Raw genomic sequence first — 26368 nt, forward strand, 5'->3', positions numbered from 1 at the left:
CATGATGGCTCATAAAAATGAAATGAAAATTTAGTTCACATTTTTAAGTCACATTGAATAAAATAATCTGCTAAATTCATGTAGATGCAAATGTAAATTGTCACTTTACCAGTCAGACTACCAGAGGAAGGGATGCCATATTTTTTTTTTCATATCACTTTACCAGTCAGACTACCAGAGGAAGGGATGCCATATTTTTGTAGGCAAAAACCTACAAAAAACGAACCTAAAAAAGGACTTAGCTTCCATATTACCGGTTCAACCATTCTGAAGTCAGTGGGTCTTTGAATGGGTTTTTGGGTAAATACCTGAAATATTACCAAGTTTTATCAGAGCTATGGGAACATATTTTTATCTGGGGGGTGCCCTAATATTAAACAGCCCAAACACTTACATACTATAGATGAACATACAAATGAATGAAGACAGAGTTATATGAGAACCAATATATATTTGTGCTTTTGTGATTTTAGTTTAATATTTTTTTTCTTTAATATTTTACAAAATATTACCACAGTTGATATGCCGGAGTTGTGGACAGTGAAAGCGCTCACACGGTACTTGCCTAAAATGTTATGATGTGTATAGTTAATAGATTACATTTGCATTAGACTACCGTGGTTTGAGGGCATTCAACTATATGGGCAATTAAAGAGCTGTGTGATTGTCGGTGGCCATCTTGAGAAGTGAGAAAGCTTCAGAGTATGGCTCATAAAAAAAAGGACAAGGATGTGAATGCCTTTTACAAGTCAGAATCTAAAATGTTGGTAATATCGCGTGAACATTTCACATGAGCATGAGCTTTATGGATATGCAGTGCGAGGCGCACAAAACAAATACAACCAAAGCCCCTCTATTTGTCACACCTCATGCCTTCTTCAACACAAATGCAGACTTTGCGGGTTTATGTATCTCAACAGGTACAATTAGGCTACTGTCAATGAAAGGTCCAACATTTAAAGTTTAGCTTAACTGTCAAAAAGAAACTCTGTAAGTTTGTCTTATCTACAGGACCCAAACATTCTATCACATTCCATCATCTTGTAAAAACACTGCCAGTGTTTACCCTTGTTTTACCCTGTTGTCTGTCTCTGTGTATTTTGGCAAGTTTTTGATTTGAGTTGGCTTGCACTTCTGTAATGGAATGGAATACCATAACTTTAACAAAAGGTCAAGATATTTTCACATTTTTCTATAACAAAAAAAAATGTGTACACTTTAGGTGTACAAGAGCTGGTCACTTTGTACCTCCTTTACACCCTAATTCTAAAGTTCCCCTCAGAGGGTACTGACCCGGTAGAAATCTATTGTACAATTAAAGGTACAGTTGTCAAAGCTTAACAGTGGTGATGTTGAAGTCATGTGACCATGGTGTACGTAGTTCGTTTATAGTCTACATTTAACTTTTTACTTCTGGTCATTGTATTTAAGCTTCAGAATTTATTGAAGTTCATTTGTGAAGATTACCATGAAACACACACAATGACAAAACAACAAAGAATCATAAACTTATTTTCTGCAACAGTTCAAAAGCCAATGGAAAAATCCTATTGGATTTCTGTCAAGGAAATCGGGGTAATGTGAACTTCAGTGTAGCTGCAGCATGAAATTTAGAGAGATCAATATCAATATTTCAGAGTCTGGCTATTATTAAAAGTTGAAAAGTATACTTTTGATTCTATACAATCCTGCATTTTAATTAATGCACGAGTGTAAGAGACATAAGCTTCACAACAATTATCTAGACGCATATACTGTAGCTCAATGATTAAAAACTATCGACGCACATGTCCTCTGGGAAAACGGTGCACAGACTAAAAGCATGAACTCCACTGTGACACTGTGAATAAAAATGCTAATATGCAGCGGAGAGAGATGATGTGACCTTGTATATGAAATGGCTATTCATTTATTTTACAGTCGTCTCCAGAGAGCGATACTGAGCCAATTTCATTTATTGCTGAAGATAAATGCCCCTGTACCCTACTCCCAAATATCATCTGAGCATTTACAGGAATAATGTTGACTTGACAGCCAGCCGGCTCACGTCCCTCAACACACAATCAAATAACCCTGCGCACGATCTCTGTAGATACACTCAGACTATTAAATGTAAATATGAACTGGGCAGAATCAGACTTATGTATTGCACATAGCATTTGTTGATTTTTGTGATTGACTGGTTTTTGCATGTAGTCTGACAGCCTGGCTGAAACAGAATTCAAGGTCAGTAAATTATACAGGCACTGTGAAAGAAAGCAAAATATGTATTTTTGAAATGAAGAAGGATCACAAAAAAGTACACCTTTGTACCATATTAAATTCTAAAGGCTGTATATATAAGTACATTAAAGCTACACATTAGTATCTAAAGCGTACATATTAGAACCTTTTCTGCTCAGCCAGAACTATAGAGTAGAACACAATTCAATACTTTTCACACACTTCAACTACAAAGTTATTTGCACTGCTAATACTCTGTGCAGAGATGGGATGCATGTTCAGTTGATGGACAAATGATTGAATTATAAATCAAAGAACTTTTTCACAACAGAGGAATGTCATTAATGTGACATAATATTGTTCAAGGACAGAGATGTCTTGTGTTGTGGAACAAAGGTTTCATCCGGTAAGCTGCTTTATAGTCCATTTTGCAAAAAGAAAACTTTACAATAAGGTTTAATTCGTAAACATCAGTTTACTACATTAGCTAACATTAATTACCAATAAACAATTGTAGTAGGTCATGTTATCTAATGCAAGCCTTAAGTAATGTTAAAAACATTAGACCTTATTGCAGGTGTTACCAATATATTAATGAAATAAGTAATGATTAAAAACACATTTCTATGAAAAAAAAAAAAAAAGATTTTTTATTTATACATATTTTGGCTTGCTGTACAGAAACACTAAGAGTATGTCTGTGTTGTACAGAGCCCGAGAAGTCACCTTTAGGAGAGAAAAAAGCAATCTGTCCCCACAAATTAATAAACTGTACCCACAAATTTCCAATCTGCATGCACAAATTTTATAAACCGTACCTTCTGTTTTTGAATCCGTACCCGCAAATACATAATCCGTGCACATGCTTTCGAAATCCGTTCCCTTTAAACGCTCCACTATCATCCCCATCCCAAAGAAATCCAAATTTACAGGACTAAATGACTACAGGCCTGTGGCTCTAACGTCTGTGGTCATGAAGTTTTTTGAAAAACTGGTGCTGGGCCACCTGAAGGACATTACTGAACCCTTGCTGGATCCTCTTCAGTTTGCTTACAGAGCAAACAGGTCTGTGGACGATGCAGTAAACATAGGGCTGCATTATGTTCTGCAACATCTAGACAGACCAGGGACTTATGTGTGGATCCTGTTTGTGGACTTTTGCAGAAGACACCACACTCATCGGCCTCATTCAGGATGGTGACGAGTCTGCCTACAGACAGGAAGTTAAAGAGCTGGCTGTCTGGTGCAGTCTCAACAACCTGGAGCTCAACACACTCAGAACAGTGGAGATGATAGAGGACTTCAGGAGAAACCCCCACTGTGTGTGTGTGTGTGTGTGTGTGTGTGTGTGTGTGTGTGTGCGTGTGTGTGTGTGTGTGTGTGTGCGTGTGTGTGTAAAAACGAATCAGCCAAATCTTGATGGCTTGACTGGATTGGTACTTAGTACTTTTATAATGACAATCATTACTAACATCTATTTTATGGAAAATAGCCATGTGTATGATATCTTCAAATAAAAATTGTTGTTATTAAACCTTTTATCTAATTATTATACTGGCTGTCCATGTCTAGCTCTCATAAATGTATAATGCATTATACAATAACCCCCCAACAAATATTTAAACAGCAGATATTGCTTGCTAAACTTGCCTTGATTTTTCTTTGTGAATGTTAGAATCAGAGGAAGCTTAAAGCCAGACAGATCTCTTTATGCTTTTCAATCCCTAACATATCAAAGCCTCACAGTTATTACTAGCAATTTTGTGCAAAATTGAAAGGCATTTAATTATACGAGGGCACAATCACAAATAAGCACCTCAGCGACGATCAAGAATCATATTTTGACACTCCTGACAGAAGTCTTTTTTACACATCTTTCATGTTATTCTTGTTCTGGATATCATGAGTGTATCTGCGTCAATCACATATTCATGACACTTCACACACAGTTATAATGGAAAATTACTGTAAAAACCTATTAATATTTAATATCAAATTTAATTTTCTCCATTATAAACTTAAATAGTGTTTTTCAACTGATGTCTCCATGTAGTGCACATTGCTAGGGTAGATGAAATAGACTGAAACAGACAATCCTTGTGATGAAATACAGTAAAGGCAATCCATAAATGCAATTTCTTTCATAAGCAAACGCAGCTGCTCCAGTCATAGTCATGTGTTTGTGAATTTTATAGTGCTGTCTGCAGGTGCTTTGTTTGAAGTGCCCTTAAAAAGAATGGGATATCATGGGGCCTGAACTTATAACTGGCTTTCAACAAGACTTTTAGAAGCTCAAATAAAGTGAAGTGTCATTTCACACTATCTTCAAGTAACTTTTAAAAATAAACAGAGTTTATTTAAATCTGTTTTCAGAGCCAAAAAGCCTGGCAAGAAAATGCACTGTATATGCCCTTTGAGTTCCATTTCATTCACCTGTGTTCCCCTTATTGTCCTCCTTTATTTCTGTTTACTTAAGCTCAGTGTTTTCCTGTGTCTAACGTCCAGTGTTAAGTGTCAATTCCCCGTGCTACGTGTGTGTTCCTGCCTGTGAGACTTTGTGTGGATTAATAAAGACTGTTATTCCTGGACTGTTATTCTCCATGCTCCTTCATTTCTGCACAGTAGCTTCCGTGACAAGAACATTTAAAAGAGAAAATTTACAATTTATATGTAATATCAATTAACACGCAATTTTAAGGATCCTGCCCGGCTAAGCACTAACACCTGTTCCAGATTAACGATCTCATCAAGACACCGTATAAAAACACTCTCAGTATCTCAGTTTCGGGTCAAGCCTCCAACAGGGATCAACCTCGTGAACTTGTCTCTGACTCACCTCGTCTTCACGAAGACTCCAGCTGTAAAGTATACTCACATTTGAGAAAGTAACCTGTGTGTCTCTGTTCTCCTGTCTCCAGAACACTCTAGGCATATTCTGTGATCTGAACTCCCCTAAGTGCCTTGATATCTCCTGAGTGCCTAAGTGGTCCTTCGACTATTGAACTCCCACTGCAAGAGAAGAGAAAAGGATTGGAATCTCGTATTGTGTGGCTTTGACGTCCCAATATATGAGCATACTCACCTGACTTTCACAGAAGCAAACTCACCCGGCTGCCACGGACACGAACCCCAGAGACCCCACACCAAGTCTGCACTTCCTTCCCTCTCACTATTCCCATTTGTAAATAAAGACTGTGTTGAATCCAACACTATCTCACGGCCAATTCGTACGTATTTTATGAGGTGTCTTATTCGTATGAATTTTTACGACCTCACTCGTACGATTTTATACGATTTGTCTAAACCCCAGTGACGGTTAGGTTTAGGGGCGGGGTTAGGTGTAGGTCATTCGTACAAATTCATACGAATTGTGCAACTCGTAAAATACGTACGATTTGGCAAGAATCATATGAATTTGTACGAGTGTGGTCGTACGAATTCGTACGAATAAGCCACCTTGTGAAAAATGTACGAATTGTCGCGAGATCGGGGTGGTTGAATCCACTTACCTCTGCCTCTGTGTGCCATCCCTGACTACAACAGTCAAAATTATAATCAAGCAATTTACATGTGCTTAGTCAACACATTAAAATAAGTGTACTTCTTTAAAGCATGACAAAATAATGATTTATAATGTACTTTAACATATTTTTTGACATTACACAATACACTTTTAAAAAGTGTAATTAAGTGTGTTATTAAATGTAGTCATAAAAGTGTGCTGTATTTAAGTACACTTAATCTGCAAGCACAGTTTTTATTTATTTATTTTAAAATATATATAATATAATGTAAGCACACTTCTTCACAAGGCTTTGTTGTGTTGCTTTTTATATTATGTTTATTTTTTATGTCAATAATAAAAGGCTTAATTTAAAAAAAACTGTGAAATATATCCTACACAAGTGACTACTATGCCCTGCAGTCTTAAAAATAAAGGGTACAATCAAAAATATGTATTAAAATATATTATTGGATGGGAAAATGAATGAATGAATGAATGAATGAATGAATGAAAAGGGAACAAAATGCAAGTTTAAAGAATTTTATAGTCTCATGTCATCTGACAATCTTTTTACATTCCATGAGGAAAACTTATATTCTACTTCTTGTGAAAATGCCTGTGTGCTGTTGCTACTGCTGCTTTAAAGAAGCCAGCAATCAATAAAATGCTGTAAGGAAGGGGAATACTGAATAGAAATGTCCAAATAAAATGTTGATATCAAAATCATTAAATTTAGAGAATAAAGTCAATATGTTTCATAATAAAACTTATTAAATTTCTAGAAAAACAGTCTAGATAAAATCTTGAGAATAAAACTCATTAAATTATGAGAAAAAAAGTTGTAATTAAATTTTGAGAATAAACATTTAATTTCGAGAAAAAAAAAAAAGTGTCATTCAGAGTCAAATAGTGAAATACTTGTGTCATTCAGAGTCTAATAGTCAAATCAGTAGTGGCATAGATTGGAGAGTAATTCACAGGGATGTAGTATCCGATGTGATCAACTAGGGTTAGAAACTGTCTTTAGCTGAACTCATTTTTTATTTCTCGAAAGAAAAAGTTGCACAACCAACCAAGAGAACCACAGCCTTATGAGGATTGTCAAGCAAAATTGATTCAAGAATTTTATCAAACTTCACAAGGAATGGACTGGGGCTGAGGTCGAGGCATGCATACAGACATGTCAAGAAATTTGGCTACAGTTGTTGCAATATGAGTTGAATTACTGAAATGAAATGAACTTTTCCATGATATTCTAATTTACTGAGATGCACCTGTATAAGGAGAAGGTGGTGAAGGAAAGAAAACAAAACACATACCATGTCGGTTTTCATTTGAATCCTTAAGTCTTTTAATCTCCATAGTATCCACTTAAAAATGAAGGCGAAAAGGATAGTGGAAAGCTCCTTTTAACGATCAGCCAGACACGTATCAAGGTCATGTGTGAATATGGCCCTAAAAAAATAAAATAAAAAAAAAAACAGCTGACCTTTGCCATCTCGGTTGAAGGGCTGCTAAAATGATATTTGGCATGTCAGTGGAGTGTGCATTTCCATCCAGACACGCATCCACTCAGCTATTCACATCAAAATATTGATTTTCATTCTCTGTTCTCACACAGGTTTTACCAAATCCTCATGCTGAGCACACATACATACACAGCAGTGATCAGGCTAGTAATTGGGCCACATGGAGCTCTGAACACACACGCATGCAGTGCCCAGCAGTGTGAAATGAAACAAATGAGAGGTCAGCGGAGAAACAGATGACCTTTAGAGAGCAGAGGTCAGGGATCAGCGCTTCTGGCATGTCCCACCTCTCTCTCATCCGCCTGCTTTTTAAAAACATTGCAAATTTAGCTGTTGGTACAATTCCCAAGATGTCAAGATGTTTAGTGCAGGAACAATTGTTTGGTGCACAAATCATCAAAGATGAAAAGAGAGAGAGAGGGGTGGCTCTATAACTATTCAGGAAAGAAAGGAAAACGTGTGATGAACTGTGGAAAGAAAAGTGGCTTTAACAGCCATGCTGGTTGTTTAGAGTGGAGCTATTAAAATAAAAAGCAAATCAGAAAGAAGCAACCCAGGCTCACTGAAAAATTCTTTAAAAGTGAAATTTCAAGCAAGTGTTGCTAAAAGAATGTTCAGTTTATATGAATGTTTTATTACACTGGTTGGTATATGTATCACAGTAGTTCACACTAAAAGTGTTAACAAAAGCACATTTGAAATAAAAAATAATAATAAATAAATAACTTGTGTTTTACATACTAACACATATTTATTACACTGCTCATAGGACTACTTCTGATCTGTCAATTGTAGCCATACATTCAAATATTTGTGTATAGTGATGTTAAAATAGTTTTTCCTAGAAACGTCTCGGTTACGTATGGTAACCCTAGTTCCCTGAAGGAGGGAACGGAGACGCCACGTCGGTGACCGACAAATATGGGATATCGCTTCGATAGACCAATCTACTTCGAGTGTAAACTAAATGAGCCAATGCACATTGGCATGCAATTATTGTATCCAGCTGCCGCTGATCACTGCATGAGTATAAGAAAGCAGCAGGTGCAATGCATACCAGTTTTTCACTGAGGAGCCGAGCTGGGGACCCGGCAGCTCAGCGGCAGTACAGCAACCATGGCGACGGGATGTGGCGTCTCCGTTCCCTCCTTCAGGGAACGAGGGTTACCCTACGTAACCGAGACGCTCCATTTCAGTCGGTCACTCTCGACGCCACGTCGGTGACCGACGAATATGGGATCCCTATCAAAGCGCCATGGGTGCTGCCCCTTCCAGTGCCCTGTGCGAGCCGCCTGCGCCCCTATTAGGTGTAAGCCGGGGCTCAGAACCAGTAGCTCCACTCACCGTTATCAAAGCACTACCTCACTGGGTGAGATTGACGCTGCGGAAGCCCAATCCTTCCCGAAGGAAGTCTCAGAGGCAAATACACATAGCGTCCGCTTAGGAGTATACTGAGAAATTTGAGGTTATTAAAAACCTTCTTGGGAAGGCAGAATTCTGCCGGGGAAACACAGGCTCTAAGGCTATACCGTGGACTATACACATACGAGTACCGCTTAGGTTTCAATATGGAACCCACCCTTCCATGGTTCTCATGGATACATCATGAAGGCCTGGTGCCGGACGTTCCGCCACGTCCAGCTGCTTAGGGTGATGGATAATCTCAACAGAGTCTACAGTACAAACACTCTGAAGCAGTTTAAGCAAGCCGACACTAACCGGGGCCTCTCAGTCCCACTACCCGTTTGAGGTGAGAACACAGGAGGATACTGGCTCTACACGAAGGCTAAAGAACCTACCGAACGTGTTAGGGGTCGCCCAGCCCGCAGCTCTACAAATATCTGTCAGCGAGGCACCGCGAGTCGGTGCCCAGGAGGATGCAACACTTCTAGTTGTGTGAGCTCACAACCTTAAAAGGGCAGGGCATATCCTGAGCCTGATAAGCCAGGGTTATGGCATCCACAATCCAGTGGGCCATCCTCTGCTTAGAGAAGGAACTCCCCTTCTGCGGGCCTCCGTAACAGAAAAAGAGCTGGTATGAGGTCCTGAAGCTTTGTTTCCGGTCTACGTAGCACCTTAATGCTTGGACGGGACAAATCAAAGCCAGGGCTGGGTCTGCCTCCTCCAGGAGCAGCGCTCGCAGGTTCACCATTTGGTCTTTGAAGGGTGTAGTGGGAACCTTGGGCACGTAGCCAGGTCAGGGCCTCGGGATTACCTGGGAGTCAGTTGGCCAGAACTCTAGGCACGAATCGTCGACCGAAAATGCATGCAGGTCCCCTACCCTCTTGATGGAGGCCAGTGCAAGCAGGAGCAGAGTTTTCAATGAAAGAAACTTTAGCTCAACTGAATGCAAAGGCTCAAATGGGCCCTGCTGTAGTGATTTAAGCACTAGAGACAGGTCCCAAGAGGTTATACAGGGGGGCCGGGAAGGATTTAACCTCCTGGCCCCTCTAAGGAACCTGACGATGAGGTCATGCTTACCCAAAGACTTCCCATTCACAGGGTCATGGTACTCAGCAATATCAGCAACCTGGACTTTGAGGGTGGAGGGAGACAGCCTTTGCTCCAGCCCTTGGTGCAGAAAGGACAGCACGACCGCAATCGGGCATCTTCAGGGGTCTTCTCGGTGAGAAGAATACCACTCGACGAACAGGATCCACGTAAGCGTGTCTCGTAGACGGTTCTCTTGCCGAAGTGATGGTGTTTGCTACCTCTTGGGGTAGGTCACCTAGAACCTCCGCGTCCCTTCAAGGGACCAGTTTCCAAAGGTCTGGACGTGGATGCCAAATGGTGCCCCATCTCTGAGTCAGTAGATCCTTCCTCAGAGGAATTGGCCAAGGAGGGGCTGTCGCAAGGAGCACTAGTTCGGGGAACCAGGTCCGCATGGGCCAATACGGCACTACTAGCAAGACTTGCTCCTCGTCCTCCCGGACTTTGCACAGTGTCTGTGCGAGAAGGCTCACTGGGGGAAATGCATACTTGCATAGGTACCGTGGCCAGCTGTGTGCCAGTACATCCGTGCTGAGAGTTCCCTCGGTCAGGGAGTAGAACAACTGGCAGTGAGAGGTCTCTAGAGAAGCAAACAGGTCTACCTGAGCGGCTCTGAACCACCTCCCAGCTGGACCGTCAGGGGATGGAGTTGCCATTCTCCCAGGAGCATTGCTCAAGACAGCTCGTCGGCTGTATGACTGAGCAAGCCTTGAATGTGAATGGCACAAAGTGACCTCAGAACCTTCTGACTCCAAAGGAGGAGGTGGCGGGCGAGTTGCAACATGCGACGAGAGCGCAGACCACCTTGACGGTTGATGTACACAATGGTCGCAGTGTTGTCCATTTGGACCAGCACATGCTTGCCTCGTAAGAGACCTTTGAGACGGTTCAAGGCAAGGTGTGCTGCTAACAACTCTAGGCAATTGATGTGCCACTGCAGCTGCGGGCCCGTCCAAACCCCTGAGTCTGCATGCCCGGTGTACATGGCCCCCCAGCTGGTGGTGGAGGCATTCGTGTAAACCACAGCATGCCTGGAAATCTGCTCTAGGGGCACCCCTGCCCAGAGAAATGCAAGATCTGACCAAGGAGAGAGGGTTTGGTGACAGGCCAGTGTAACTTGGACCCGGTGAGTGACGCGCTTCCACGCCCACCTCGGGACTCTGCCATAAAGCCAGTGCTGGAGGGGTCTCAGATGTAATAGGCTGAGCGGTTATATGTAATAGGCCGCCGTGGCCACCTCAGCGTGCTCGAATCGTGACCATCACCCATTGCCAGGTAACAACTGCACCCAGAAACGCACAGAGACGCACCCGTGAAGCTTTTTTAGAGGAATTTGCTCTTTAGGAAATGCTCTATTAGAGCTGCGGCACACAGGGGAATTGGCCGCTTGTATCACGACAGGGGTAGTGCAGCCTGAAGTGTGCAATCCACTCGAAACAGGAAGGACCGCCACTGAAGCGCCGTCTCGCCAACACACAAAGCTTCTGAGAGCGTGCTGAACTCGTAGTTCACAGCAGACACAGTTGAGCAGAGCGATACCAACGCTCGGCTCTGAAGTGAAAAGCTGGTATGCATTGCACCTTCTGCCTTCTTATACTCACGCAGTGATCAGTGGCAGCTGGATGCAATAATTGCATGCCAATGTGCATTGTCTTGTTTAGTTTACACTCGAAGTACATTGGTCTGTCGAAATGATATCCCATATTCTTCGGTCACCGACGTGGCGTTGAGAGTGACCGACTGAAAGGGAACCAATTTTCTACATAACTGTGTTGGTTTAATCTGTATTTCATTTATATTTATGCAATATTACACAAGCAAGGCAACACATAGCAGTGGTGTTTCAGATGCATAAATGTTTTTGAACAAATCTGTTAAGTACATGATTCAGTGAAAAGTGGCAAATCAAAAATATCCTCACCCTTGGAGTACCATTCAACCAATCAAATCCAAGGACCGGAACTAATTGTTGTTTTATTTGAACAACAGTTTAATAAGGAATAACTGACAATGAGATGTTGAATTACATATGGTGGATTATCCAGCTTGGTCATTTTAAGATAAAGCTGTTTTTAATTTGAATTTGTTTTTGCAGGCTTTTTTTTACTACCTTGCTCCTGTAAAATGTTACATAGTAGCACAGTAGCAGAATGTATTTATTTACATTTTATTTTTTGTTAGTAATATTACTTTTCCTTTTTTTTTCTTTTTTTTCTAAAGCTGCAGTTACTGTATCTTTTAAATAAGTGAAATAACTTTGGTGAAGTGGTACGAATATAATACTGTCAAGACCTGTCTGAAATTATTTTAGCTGTAATTTACTGAATTTTTAACTGCATAATTTACTGAAAAAGTGCAACATTTAGAACACCCATCAACCAATCAAAATCAGTCAAACAGCCCCATGATAGAAATATTTATGACTAACAATAAACTGACTGATATATGTTAATTTGTTGCCTGCAAAAAATACTATTATCAATCTGCAAGAGAATGATTATTTCTACCGACACATTTGAGGCAATTTGCATTGAACACCAGATTTATATAGAAGAATTGGATCAATTTTTTTGTTTTCTGTTTCTTCCACAGAATTAAAAAAGATAATAACGCTTTATATACTACAATTCTGACATTTTTTTTCACTGTCTATATCATTAAGTTAATATATAATTCAGATTTTCGCAGTACTTTTCTCAGAATTGCTAAATATTAAATTACAATTATGGGATCATGCAATTCAGAGAAGAAAAGCCAGAACTGCGAGATATAAACTCAAAATGAGAAACAAAAAAAAAAGTCAGACGTGAAATAAAATCTGAATTGTAAGAGAAAGTTGTCATTTTGTAGACTAGAGCATGCATGCACTTCCTACCGCTTCATGTAAATGATGCATGCATCGAACTGTTTAATAAAGTCATATTTTTTTTTTGTTATTTGCACACAAAAAGTATTTGCATAGCATCATAAAATTATGGTTGAACCCCTGATGTCACATGGATTGTTTTATCGATATCCTTGCTACATTTCTAGACAGGGGAACATTTCAGTTATGTTACTGTCTATGGAGGGTCTGAGAGCTCTCAGATTTCATCAAAAATATCTTAATGTGTGTTCTGAAGATGAACGAAGGTCTTACAGGTTTGGAATGACATGAGGGTGAGTAATTCAAGACAGAAATTTCATTTTTGTGTGAACTATCCCTTTAATGAGGTTTGAAGAGACAGATTATTTGCTTCTGGAAAATGAATGTGGAGCGCCTAGAGAAAGAGAGAGAAAACTGCATAATGTTGTCATATTTTTCAGTCTTTCTGCAAATGAGACATTTGCATGCTAACACGAAACTTATATAGCCTATGTTTCTGTCCCCCAAAAAAAACAAAAAACACAAACAAAGAACAAGCACATAGCTTGCAAATCTTTATTAAATAATACAGTTTCAGTCAAAGATCTCCCAAAGAACCTTCTTTGTCAGATTTATCTTACTTTTTCTACATTACAAAACATTAATTCAAACTGTGTGCCAGCTACAACAGACTTTTATTCTTGCATTGATATATATACATTAAAAAAAAAAAATGCATGACAGGATATTTTTGGCATAAATATCCAGTGCAAGTCAGGGTGCAAGTCAGGGTGAATGCTAAGATTTAATGAATTGTGACAAGTGTCACTTTGCAGCAATATGGGCAGCTCAGGGTTTTGGCTCGTGGGCCCTGCAGAATGTGGCTTCATTGGCACCATGTGAAAAGAAGCTGCTACCTTCGATTCATCCTGTGTCACTAATCCCCTCAATGAAAATCTGATTTCATTCAGGCCAGTTTCGCTCTGACAGGCGTGAATCCACCCCAGTTTACCCTCTACGTGGGGTTTCCCTGAATGCACCCACCCCGTGCTGGTTTGATCTCAGCCTGCATCCTCGCCTCAATGAGGCGCTTCATTAGCTTTAATATGTGAAGTGTGCCAAGACCTACACAGCCACAACATGGCCAGGGAATGAATAACCCCTCCGTGAGCGAACTGAATCTTCTTTTGTTGCTCTTGAATATTGCAGTACGTAGAGTGTGTGTGTAGAGGACGGGGGGAAGGGGGGTTGCGCTGGCAGTGTGTGTTCCGTGCATAATTGGATTAGATTGAGTACTGCGGATGTCGCCTGTCAATTAGATCTTTATGAACTGTACTTTATTTCCTGAGAATATTTTATGTACAATGAGCAGATTATATGAACAGAGTAAAAGGCTTTAAATTAAACGGCTATTGCATATGCATTATTGCAAAAGTCATTATAAACAATAACTAAGTTTATCTAGATAAAGTGATGAGAAATACAATTAAACAATTTATTTGTTTGAAGCCGATTGTTAATAAATGTTGTGAGTATCATTGCTCTTGTAATTTCAGTTGTGTTTTTGTGTAAAATTTGTATACCAAATATCATAAGAAGGGGGGGGGGGGTTCACTTTTCAGATTATAGTACTATATCTTTTATGTATTATCCCTCTGGTGCTGTTTTAACTTTCTTTTTTTCTTTATTCATCAGAATGGTATGAAACTTTATAGACTAGTGCATTGCAAGCACTTGCTATAAGAAAGAAAGAAAGAAAGAAAGAAAGAAAACTAACTAACTAACTACTGGACATGATTTAAAAAATTGGCACACCTGTACTGTTTACAGTCAAAAATGAATTTCATCTAGGGAAAATGTTTGGTTCTGTGCCCAAAAATAATCTTTCTTGAGGTTAATATGTATATATTGATTAGATTCATGGCTTTAATGCAGTTTTGGAGGAATTTTTTTTTTTTTTAATATTACAATGTAAAAATAACATTTTTACTCATGAGCAATAATCTGCAAAATGCCATCTATCCACGGGAGAAATATATACACTGATGTTATTACCAGTTCAGACACACTTGAATTTGATTCTCATGATCTAAAAAAAAAAAAACACTTCTAAACGTAATAGCTTTAGTTTGTACAATTACATTAAATATATATTTTTTTTAAATTCATATTTCTCTGAAAGTTCTTTTAATTAAAACTTTAATATTAAAACAATTTTTATTATTGTTTTTAATGAATGCATTTGACTGAACATTGAAAGCAGTAGCCAACAAGTGTCATTTGTGTCATTTCATAGCTTTGAAGGCTGTACTCTACTACTTAAAAAAAAAAAAAGGAAAGTATGAATAAAATGAGGTGTGTAACAAACATTTGTTTATTGATATGCGTAGTTTTGGCAGAAAGACAGCAGTAATCTAAGTTTACCGGAGGGCCATCAGTGATCACTCACATGCATCTAATCCAGTTTTGATGAACTGGGTTAATAGACTCCATGTGGTCATTATCAAAGAGACTCATTTCTATTCATTTCTCAGCACACACGACCCTCACACACCCGCCCCTCATTATGTGTGGCCTTTCCTCAATAAATACAGCTCCTCTGTTCTCTGGAGGGTCAGTTCATTCTCAAGCGTTCAGCATGCCCCATCCTGATGGCTCTTACACACAGTTCATCTGGAGAGAGGCAGACAGAGCCAGCTCGGACCAGTGTCCCAGAGCCGCATTGAGCTGGAGGGAGGAGAGGGTGAGCAGTGACCCGTGTGCTCTGGTCCAGCTCCGGCTGTCCGGACTTGCATATCCAAACGAAGACCAGAGTCACATCGCCCGAGCCCGGAGACGCCGCAGACTGGCTGCCAACGCCCGCGAGAGGAGGAGGATGCTGGGCTTGAATGTGGCCTTCGATCGCCTGAGGAGCGTCATTCCTAATGTGGAGAGCGACAGGAAGCTGTCCAAGTCTGAGACGCTTCAGATGGCGCAGATCTACATCAGCACTCTGAGCGAGCTGCTGGAGGAAAGAGACTGCCACCCAGATTCCAGTTACCCGATGTTGGCGCCGGGCGTGGAGGATCAGGTCATCGTGAAGGGTTCAAAGCCAACAGAAGAGACCAAACCAGAGCAGAAAAACATTCCAACCTGTAGGATAAGATCATATGTTGGGAATTTCGGGCATCCCAGTTGTTGTGATCCCAAAACACCTGAACTCTTAGTGGACTCTCACTATATGGAGAGGAGCAATGGAGCAAAATGACACTGACATTGCATTTTCAGCCTTTGTATTCAACTTGTATTCAACAATTTTTTTCAATTAATGTTTTGACATTTTGTAGTGAAATATAAAATATTCTGGAATTACATATTTAGCTTTTTTACCCTATATAAATAAATATTTTCAGAGGAAAAATCTCATCTTTGTCTCGAGTTCACAATAAACTTTATTTTGATAGTCCACTTTAGGCATTCTACTAACTATAAGTAACTTACAATGTCGACTAGCTTTCATTAGAGTATTAGTAGACCTTAAACTGCTTAAGGTTAGTAGATATGTTGATGTACTTTTAACATTGTAGTCAGAAGAACGTCTTTTGGGGAACAATCAAAATAAAATGTTTGTAGTTATCAGTCTACTGATACACTAATGACTTGTAGTCACAAAGTTAGTCACAGTTAAAAGTTTAGTGGACTACAAAATAGTTTGTTAAAAAGTTGATTTCGTAGCATTGGGGAAAGTAAACTTTAAAAGTAATGCCTTACAATATTGCATTATTCCCTAAAAAAGTAACTCATTACATTACTGTTACTTTTTATGCAAATTAATACTTTTGCTTTCTTGTGTAGGGCTGTCCTCGACTAAGGATTTTTCTGGTTTTACTAGAAGTCGTTCATTTGAAGCATTATCGACTGATTGCACGTTTATTAAAGGGTTAGTTCACCTGAGAATGAAAATTCATCCATCTTCTGCTCACCCTCGAAGCATCCTAACTGTATGTGACTTTCTTCTTTCAGAATTATCCAATCAGAGTTATATTAAAAATTGTCTTTGCTCTTCCAAGCCTTTCGATGGGGTAAGCGGGCGTTTGTTCAGAAGACGTGAAATAAAGTGCACGCATCTGTAATAAAATGTCCCTCACACGGCCCGACTTTTGAGTTAATTTTCTTAAATCTACTTGCTTGTTTTTAACATGAAAAAAATATTTTACAAATGTCAAAGCCCTTTCACACCAAAAATGAAATGAAGTAAATGCAAATGAATGTTTGCACAGGAGTGTGCAGTTCAATCACAGAAGAATATGACACTGGTGGAAAACGTTATCACTATAAAAATAAAAATAAAATGAAAAAAAAAAATTTATTTTTGCTTAGTATGGCTGAATTGGATCATCATAGGTCAGTAGCAAAGACACTGGTTAATAAAATGGATTAAACACAAATTCTATTTGTCTTATTTAATATATATATATATATATATATATATATATATATATATATATATATATATATATATATATATATATATATATATATATATATATATAATTATAGCAGGCTTGTATAAGATTGAATTTGACTTTTTATTCATTTTGAGGAACATCGAATCGGCGCACACCATTTTGATTTCACCCTTCAATTTTCTCAGGGTTTTTAACAAAATAAGAGCAACCAATCAGCATGATCAGTACCAAAGTCCCACCCACTAAAGTTCCAGAGCTCGAGAAAAGTACTACCTCACTAGGAGGGACTTTTTGAGGGACAAATTTTTACCTGGAACTTTATTTAGATCCTGGTTCTTGCAGTGGAAACACCGGCACAAAGTCCTTACTTAGTTCCTGGGGAAAGATCCTGTGGTGGAAACCGGACTATAAACTCTTATTCCAATTGTATCACGATTTGTATCACATATGTGACCCTTGACCTCAAAATCAGTCATAAGGGTCTGTTTTTTTTTTTGTTTTTTTTTTAAATTGAGATTTATACATCATCTGAAAGCTGAATAAATAGGCTTTGCATTGATGTAGGGTTTGTTAGGATAGGACATATTTGGGCGATACAACTATTAGAAAATCTGGAATATGAGGGTGCAAAAAATTAAATAATTTTTGATAATTATCTAAATGATAATCTTGACCCATACAATGTATTGTAGGCTATTGCTAGAAATATACCTGTACTACTTATGACTGGTTTTGTGGGTCACATATTTGAATCGATTTCATCGGTTCATCGTTAAAGTTACATCCCTACTCCTGATTTCTCTTAACAAGGAAATACAAGAGCTCAATACATGGCAAACAAGAAACTGCCATTACTTAATTGAAAAAGTAACTCCGATATTTCATTCTAAATTAAAAATTTGTGTTACTTTACTAGTAACTTAAAGAAGTAATTTATGTAAATCACGTTACTTGTAATGCATTACCCCTAACATTTGTAGCAACAGTAATAGCCTTGTAATATCAGACGCCAATAATGACAAGTAAAAAGTACTGAAAGTAGCAATTTTATTTGCGTTAAAATTATATACAAGTAACCAAAGACATTATTTTGAAATTGGTACAAATTTCATGTTCCTGCAGTAGGCTTTTCGAATACTCTTACCTCAAAAAACACAACTGAGAAAAATGCGGTATAAAATAAAATGATTGGATTCAGAAAAGTAGTCTATCTAGTTCTCCAACAGCCAATATTTACATGAGTATTTACAGTCTGTGTTGCTTCATTCAGTTCCCCACTGTGTGAATACGATCCTGTTGTGATGTTTGGAGCTCGGATACAGACTGTAGGACAATGCCCAGAACAGCCTAGAAAACACTCACAACTTCTAGTGTTCCGTGTAACAGAGTGAACCAAAACAGTTAAGCGTTGAGGGGAAAAATGATCCCTAGCTTGGCTTTCATTAAGCTGTGTGCACTGAAGTTATTTCAGTCTATTTCAGTCATGAACAGCAGCAAAACACCTGCTGAAGGCGATCGCTTTAGAAGGCAAACTAACAACAGAGTGCTTCTGAAAACAACCTTGAGAAGATCAGAACAAGTTTGGGTCAAAATTGAAAGCTACTGGCCTTATCAGAGGGATGTCAAGTGCTAAATTCAATCTTGTAAATATATATTAAAAAAACACCAACTATAAACAAAACAGGACTTTTTCGGTATGTAGTTTATGACAAACTCTCGAAATGTAGCGTGAAGGTTTGTTGTGTGGCTCACTTGAACGATCCACATCCAAACCCAAGGTCACAGCTCGACGGAAACCAGCATTCATCGAAACGGTTATTGCATTTATCTTTAATTCTCACATCAACTTCGGCTCTAACCAAACCTCAGTAACAGCGTAAGCAGAAGAATTTCCACTGAACTCAGGGTTACCATGTAGCCACGACCCAAACCCATGGATGACATTTCCTGGCATCAAAAACGCATTTGAATTCATTCAAATGCTCAATCATTTCTCTCTTGCACAACACGCTTCTGCAGCCAAGCATAATTCTGCATATTGCACAATTTAATAAGTCTGTCGATTTTGAACCACATAAGGTTTGGACATCAGGGTTGTTAACATTACAGTTAACGTTCTGGCATTTGTAAAATACGGTTGAAAATCACGACTACTACAACATTCTAAAAACGCTTTGTCCCTTTCCTGCCCCCGCGAAATGGAAAATGATGTAATTTATTCATTTCCAGACCTTTGACATGGCGCTATCGATTAAAAACGAATTTGTGCAACACAAAGGGAGCACATCCTGAAGCGAAGAGAATGGATTTGAACCAGGAGGGCATGTCTTCGCGGCATTTCAAAGAGGACCAGAATTTCGAATGCGATTTTGGATTCGCCCTTCAATCGTCCAGGTCAGTGTCGAGTGCTTTTGAATACACAGACTTGAGAGTGGAATAAAACAAACGGGGAGAAATCCTTTAACAAGTTTTATCACAGCTACTCTTTCCATTTCTGCCACTGAAAACCAGCTTCCAAGGCGACTGATCAATAAAAGCCAGATTAGGGATGATTGTGATGCGAGGAACACAATCATTTTGTGATAAAAAAAAAATTAAAATTAAAACGAAATGGATGAACAGCTTGTGACAAACTCAATCAAAAAAGCTCTTTTTAATAGAGTTCCATGAGTATGATGTGCTTTAGATTGAATTCTTTATAGTCTGAATGAGGAAGGTACTGGTTGATGATGATGATGATGATGATGGGTTGTTTTCCAGGTGCGTTGGGTTGGGCAGCAGTGATCTGAGGTCTGTGTGTGGAGCTCTGCAAACACACTAGCAGTGTTCCAGATAATCAATGACCCTGGAGATAGACTTCTGTCCTGTGGTGCCCACATCACACTGCAAGGAACACAAAGATGAAACTGTTCAGTCAATAAGCATAACTTTATTGGTTTTCCTTACAAAATGAGGTAGAACATTAGTATTGATATTACAGAAGGATCACACATATACTGGCCTACTTGTTATATTCACGTTGCTTAATTTCTAGTGGCAGGCCATTTTATCAAGTCGATATTTTGCCATTTTTCTGAATATATTTGTCAAATTTAGCCTCTCAGTCAATGAACAGAAGTGGTATTTCTCTCATGGGTCCCATTTTATTATAATATGTCCTTATTACAATGTAATGACAAAATGCTAAAAAGTAAAAATTACCTTCTATAGGTTTAAGGTTTGGTTTAGTGTAACTATTTGTAATTACACATAATAAGAACACACAATACATTGTCCTCTTATGTAAACGATACAAAAACAGAAAGCCTTGTCAAAAGACAACAGATGCTTTATTTTTTTTCAAAAAAAAAAAAAAAAAATTAGATTTTATCTTAAAAAAAATAAAATACATTTATGTGAATAGTTGCTACTGCTGTAAAACACCTGAAAAAGTTGAGCACAGTTTACTTAATTTGTATCTTTATTTCTACTAATATATACATTTATTTAAATATGATAAATTATATAAAAAATACATTTATATATACATATATATTACTTGTACTTATTGTAGTTTTTGTCATTTTAAAGAAACTGTGTGTGTGTGTGTGTGTGTGTTTTATTAAAGCATAATAGAGTTATGCTGCAGGAAATACAATTCTATCGTCCCAAACAGGCTTTATTGGTCTCTTGTTAACACAGCCCAATATTTTCAGGTATTCTATGGACATGAAATATATCAGTAACACAAGCTATTTTTGTCTTAAAGTTTGCTGCTAACAAGTGGCTAGGGACTACAGAGGTTGTTAAAGATATTGCATTGTGTTTATAATCACACTCTTGGAAACAATCAGAACTTGTACACTTACTGTAAGGTTCATGAAATTCAAGAACTTCTTCAGCATCTCTGTCATAACTGAAAAATCCCCTTTCGGCAGGTTTTCCCTCACAGTAGTCACATTCATCTGAAAGAGAGACCCAGTATTAGCAGCTTATTCCTCCCGTGAGGTTACAGTGCACTTCAGGCCTACGCTGAAAGAGAGTCTGGAGATTTTTAAAGCAAGTTTCGGTTGATCAAAGCAGCAGCACTCCATCTCTGGCCATCATTTTTTCTATGCTTTCTGAGTCTCCATAGTACTCAATCTTCAGAAAAAGATCCAGATAAAATATTTCCCTCCTCTGATGTCCCTTAACACGAATCTAAGCTGCAAACAGGAAGATGTGCCTTCTTAAAGAAACCCTATTTTGAGTCCATCTGTTTTTCTAAAACAGAATCAAACTTGACCTTCAAAGTGTGCAAACATGCATTCAAAAAAAGGGTGAAATAAACAGAGCATAAATGTCATCTCTTTTTGTGTCTGCATCTTATAGGCGAGACAGATAATGGCCATGTACGTCAGTCAGAAAGCAACAGAGTGGTATGAAAGAGAAATAGAGGAGTCCATTACAGCCAATTCTACAGCCCACCTATAAAGTCCTGAAAATAAATCCATTAATACTCCCAGACACGACATGGGGAGCTTTCTTCTGATACCTGCCCTGAAACTTGAAAACTGCAATTTAGACAAACACCACTCAAACCCTGCAAAAGCAAAGGGAATATTTACAGCAAAAACTCTGCTGTACTCTTATTGGTCTAGACTGGGTTTGTCCTGACCTTAAAGTGACTGCAGCCTCATTCCACTACTGAGGGAACAAGCGGCACTTGTCCAGGACAGAAAGGGTATCTAACCAAACAGTAGTAGTCTTGGCAGAGATAAATGCATACCTGACATTAATAATAAACCAAACAAAAAAGTTCCACTGCAGTGTACGGTCACTTTTAGAGTGGGCAGGATTATTCATGCACTGTCTCTACTGCTGCGACTCCTAAAAAAAATTCTTCCATTCCAGTTTACACGACACGTTTTGGAAACGGTACGGTTCACTTAGAACCTCAACCAAAAGTACCAGGTACTGTACCCAGTGGAAACCCCCCCCAAAAGTGGACCGTTCCGTACCATTCAGTGGAAAAGCGGCAAAAGATACAAAATGATATTGAATAAAAATTGAATGAACACTGAGGTGAGGTGAAATAAGTGTTACTTACAGGGCTCCCTTGGCACAGACAACCCAAAAGCAGTGCAGTGTATGACGCCACAATACTATCCTCCATGTGCTTGCCAGCATGCTGAAGAGCTGGAGAGAAAAAACACATGACCGGTTACTCAAAACAAGCCTTTTTCAAAAATATCAGTTTTTTCATTAAAAATGAAGATTATTTATTTGAAATAAAGTATAAATTAATGTTGTGTTAACTTTAATTCTTAATTACATTATTGGACACAATTTTAGAATAAAGTCTTTTATTAATACTAATTATTAATACAATAATTTAAAATAAACAGCTTTAATATATTTATAATATATTTATTTGTGGAAGCAGTGATGCATTTAAAACCATCCCAAAGTTTGGGATAGACCCTAGATGAACTTTTCATCAGTTGTTTTTATCCACAAGAATATACTTATTTGTTTTAGTAAGCAACAACATGTTAAGAAAAAAAAAAAAAAAAAAAACGGAACACAGAACACAAGTATATAAGCTCATTCAGAAAGAATGAACATCACTAATGAAGCAGACTGCCTTGCACTTGGCATATAATGGCTTGTGCTTATATTGTTTCTCATGTCCTTTTTGAGAAAAACAGGAGGAAAAGAAGAAACGCGCTCCACCGGCACAGGTGTTACAAGGACACACATACTTGTCAAGCGACTATGTTTGTTGAACACCAAAAGAAAACAACACACAATTAAGACTGAATACACAGGAAGATGAAGGTACAAGCAGCTGCACTCGCTGACCGCAGATGACAATTACGTAATACTTCCTTGCATTAGACAAGCTTTGTATCTTGAAGCGGAAGAAAATACCTGGAATTGCCCAAATGTCAGAAAAAGAACTAAGTGTGCTTTGGATTCTTGATGCAGGAGCTAAATGCATTACGAAATGGACCCGAGTCTGAGTTCATGTGATGCATTCACATATTACAAAAAATTATATTCTCAGAAACCTCTAACATGCACGCACATGAGTGGCCCTGACGATCAGGACAAAAAAGAAGTTAGAACTGAAGGCAAACTCCTCATCTGCTTCTCTTTTATCCGTTACTCCAATTCTAATCAAATATGCTACTTGAACAACAGTGTGTTGCTGTGTTCTTTCACTGGGTCTCCAAACTAAGATTAGCTGCCCACCGAAGTGGATTATACATTAAGCAAAATTAACTGCTGTGGACAAAAAACAACTTGCATTTGCTAGTCCCTGGGTGTCATGTCTACCTTTGTTGAGATCAAGTTCTTCATCCTCCTCTTCCTTCTTCTTGTCCTCCGTGCTGTTGTTTTCTGAAGCGACCCACTGGATCTCTTCATTGGTCTCCTTCCATTCTCCACTCTGGTCCAGTTTGGACTTTGGCGGATCGTTGATGAAGTCATCCGTCTCCGCCTCCGCTAACATGGCTGCATGCTCTCTCTGAAGGAAAAGCTATAAAGCAGAAACAAAGTAATTTTGAGCGTTTTGCTTGTAACCCAATCAGTCGAAAATCATTTTGGTGGACAGACTCAAATGATTGAAAATCACTGAAATGTTTATAGATTGCACATATAGACGCGTTGATGATCAGCTTTAGCATAAATTTGTACACCAATGTATCATTTTATTTTAGTAATTAATTATGTACACCATGCACTGATGCATTATCACCATGCACTGACAGACATGGAATCTGGGAACTAGTGGTCTACAATTCAGACACATATTACTAGCAAGTGTAATCAGTGATGTGATTACAAATGGCCACTCAAAACACATTACATCAAGACTTTAATAACAGGTGTAACAATACTAGGACCTGTTTTCTGTAAGTGTGAAGTGTGGCCATGCAGCAGTAGTTTTTTTCTGTGTGTGCATTTGTATACCTTGACCAGAGCAGCGATGGCACTGAGGGACCTCTCAGTCGGCAACTCATCTTTGTCAGACACACACATGGAGTCCCAGACTTCACTTCCCTCCATCTGCAGCTCCACCAGACAGTGTCTGTTCCTCGCGCTGTACTCCACCAGATTAATGAGCAAACCCAGACCCTAAAAACACACACAAATACAATGAAGAACAACTTAACCACCTCAAACAGCAACCACAACACAGACAGAAAAGATGGTTTCACTTTGATAGTAATGTCTCACACAACTGGTTTGCACAAAAAAAGTAGGTTTGGACAAAATATATTTTAAACCCTTTTTTTTTTAGATGTGTAAATGATATAAATGACACTACTCAAAAACATTGTATATTTTTAAAAACTTGTTAAACATTTCTTAATTTTAATCAAAACATGTTTTCTGTATTTTCCACTACATGCACACAAGACTGAGATCTTTTATTTAATTTATTTTATTTTTTTGTAGGCTGCATGATAAATCACATGCAATGTTTAATGCGCATCTTGTCAGTTAAGCAATCTCCATCACCTGCGTGCTTTCACATGGAGCAGCGTTTACTACACAGAGCCGTTGTTCTGTTGATTTGTGCTACCCTGTCAGATTTTGTTCCCATTAAAACAGTGGGTAATACAATTCGACAACAAAAAATGCTACATGTAAAAATGTAAAATCTACACCTTCCCCAACCCTAAACATACTCTTACAGAAATGCAGATACATTAAATGTTGTTTTTTAGCATTAGGAAAAACGATGCAACATTGATACGCACGTGTGCAGTAAACCCTGGTAGGAAAGTCTAACTAGTAAAATAAAATTTCACGACACCGTTGTTCACTGACAAGCTGTGCAAAAGATATGCAAAATATGATCATGGTTTTGCGCAGCTTATTCGTGAACAATGGCTTTGTGTAGTAAATGGAGATTTACCGCTGATTACAGAACCGGCTTTACTGACAAGATGTGCATTAAATACCACATGCGATTTATCGTGCAGCCTTAATAATTACACACATTATGATAGTATTTTAAAATTTATTTAAAACATCTTTCCTTGATGTTGGTTATAAACTAATTTGTGGAGGTGCAATTAAACATAATAAACCACATAAAACTGTTCGATTAATTAGTTTAAAAAAGTCATTATTCTTGTTGCTTTAAAAACATGAAAAAAAAAAAATTTATAATGCAAAAAAAAATCTGTCTGCATTCTAACAATATTTGCAAAAAAAATAAAAATGTGTGATGTTTTACACATTTTTTTTAAAGAATTTTATGGGAAATTAATCTTTTTCAGATACTTAATTTGTCTTTATGATAGAAGTGTAAAGAAAACTTATCTTATTTACTTACATTGTAAATGTAACAGCACTATAAAAAATGCGATCACAGTATGAAATTTCAATTTGTAATGTAGTTTGAAAGCACTCAGGAACTCCTAGCGGACACTGCTGCTCTCCACTAAATGTATACCAACACAGTGATATTAGTAGAGCTGTGTACTCACCAGGACTCTGATATCGAACCTTTGCTCCTGCGGCAGGTACTGTGGCACTCTGAGCACACAGTTCAGCGCCGTGCTCAATAAGTCTTCCTGCTCGCCTGTCTTTGTGCTGCCCCATTCTATAGACAGAAAGAAAACACTCAATGGCTGCTGCACAAAAGTGTTCAGCAATAGTTAATCAGGGATTTTCTCTGACTGTTGTTCTCCAAGCTGCTCACATCTGGCTTATGACTGAGTACTCCTGCATTATGCTGAAAGGGTTTGGCAGCAATACTAGTGAACCGCTAGCCAAAGCAGCACCGCTAACAGAAATCCATTTGGCACATCGAATATGGGCCTCCAAGAAAGCCAAAAGACTCTTATTGACTTTAAGCCTTTTAAAAGCAGAATAACAAACGTTCTATAAGGCATAATGTAATGAGACAGCCGCTGCGGCCCAGTCACCTGATTGTTCAGCTGAACAGCTTGCAGTGCATATTTCATTAGATTGTTGGGAATAACTACCAAAAAGCAGCAACGTTATTAGTTTGGTAACGACCAATCAATAGCAACGAATAATGAATTTCGTTACTTATTAGTTGGGTCCTTGCACTGAAAATGGACAACCTTTGTCTTTGAAAACACTTAACAGTAGTGAAAAAAAGTGGTTAAAAAGCCTCAATGAAGTCTCAAATCATTTAAAGCTCAAAGTTCATCTCAGCTTTGACGCAAAAATTTGTCAAGTGCATAGGATTTCTAAGTATACTCCAATGGAGTGCATGAAGACATGCCTGTCAAAGATTCATCCTTGTCGAGTGTCTCCACTACTGGCTCTCCAGATGTTATGGGCAATAAAAAAAAAAAAAAAAAAAAATCAACTGTACTTA

At 38.4% G+C, this 26368-nt stretch overlaps 3 protein-coding genes across 3 annotated transcripts in view; 2 read left to right on the forward strand and 1 right to left on the reverse strand.

Moving 5' to 3' along the window:
• The window catches only part of LOC127968890 (serine protease HTRA1B), a 433724-nt gene that overhangs the window by 229651 nt on the left and 177705 nt on the right, over nucleotides 1-26368 (forward strand). The gene's annotated exons all lie outside the window — the stretch shown is intronic.
• LOC127968892 (neurogenin-1-like) lies at nucleotides 14904-16687 on the forward strand. Its single transcript, XM_052570294.1, has one exon. The coding sequence runs from the start codon at nucleotides 15084-15086 to the stop codon at nucleotides 15837-15839; it is 756 nt and encodes a 251-aa protein (XP_052426254.1). The 5' UTR covers nucleotides 14904-15083; the 3' UTR covers nucleotides 15840-16687.
• LOC127968888 (wings apart-like protein homolog) overlaps nucleotides 18071-26368 on the reverse strand; it is a 76422-nt gene continuing 68124 nt past the window's right edge. The window contains 6 exon segments of the mRNA XM_052570284.1: nucleotides 18071-19923; nucleotides 20889-20984; nucleotides 22109-22197; nucleotides 23341-23542; nucleotides 23977-24141; nucleotides 25506-25621. Coding sequence (XP_052426244.1) covers nucleotides 19858-19923; nucleotides 20889-20984; nucleotides 22109-22197; nucleotides 23341-23542; nucleotides 23977-24141; nucleotides 25506-25621 — 734 coding nt within the window. The 3' untranslated portion in view covers nucleotides 18071-19857.

The sequence above is a fragment of the Carassius gibelio genome, chromosome B12 (genome assembly GCF_023724105.1).
Source record: "Carassius gibelio isolate Cgi1373 ecotype wild population from Czech Republic chromosome B12, carGib1.2-hapl.c, whole genome shotgun sequence".
Lineage (NCBI taxonomy): Eukaryota > Metazoa > Chordata > Actinopteri > Cypriniformes > Cyprinidae > Carassius > Carassius gibelio.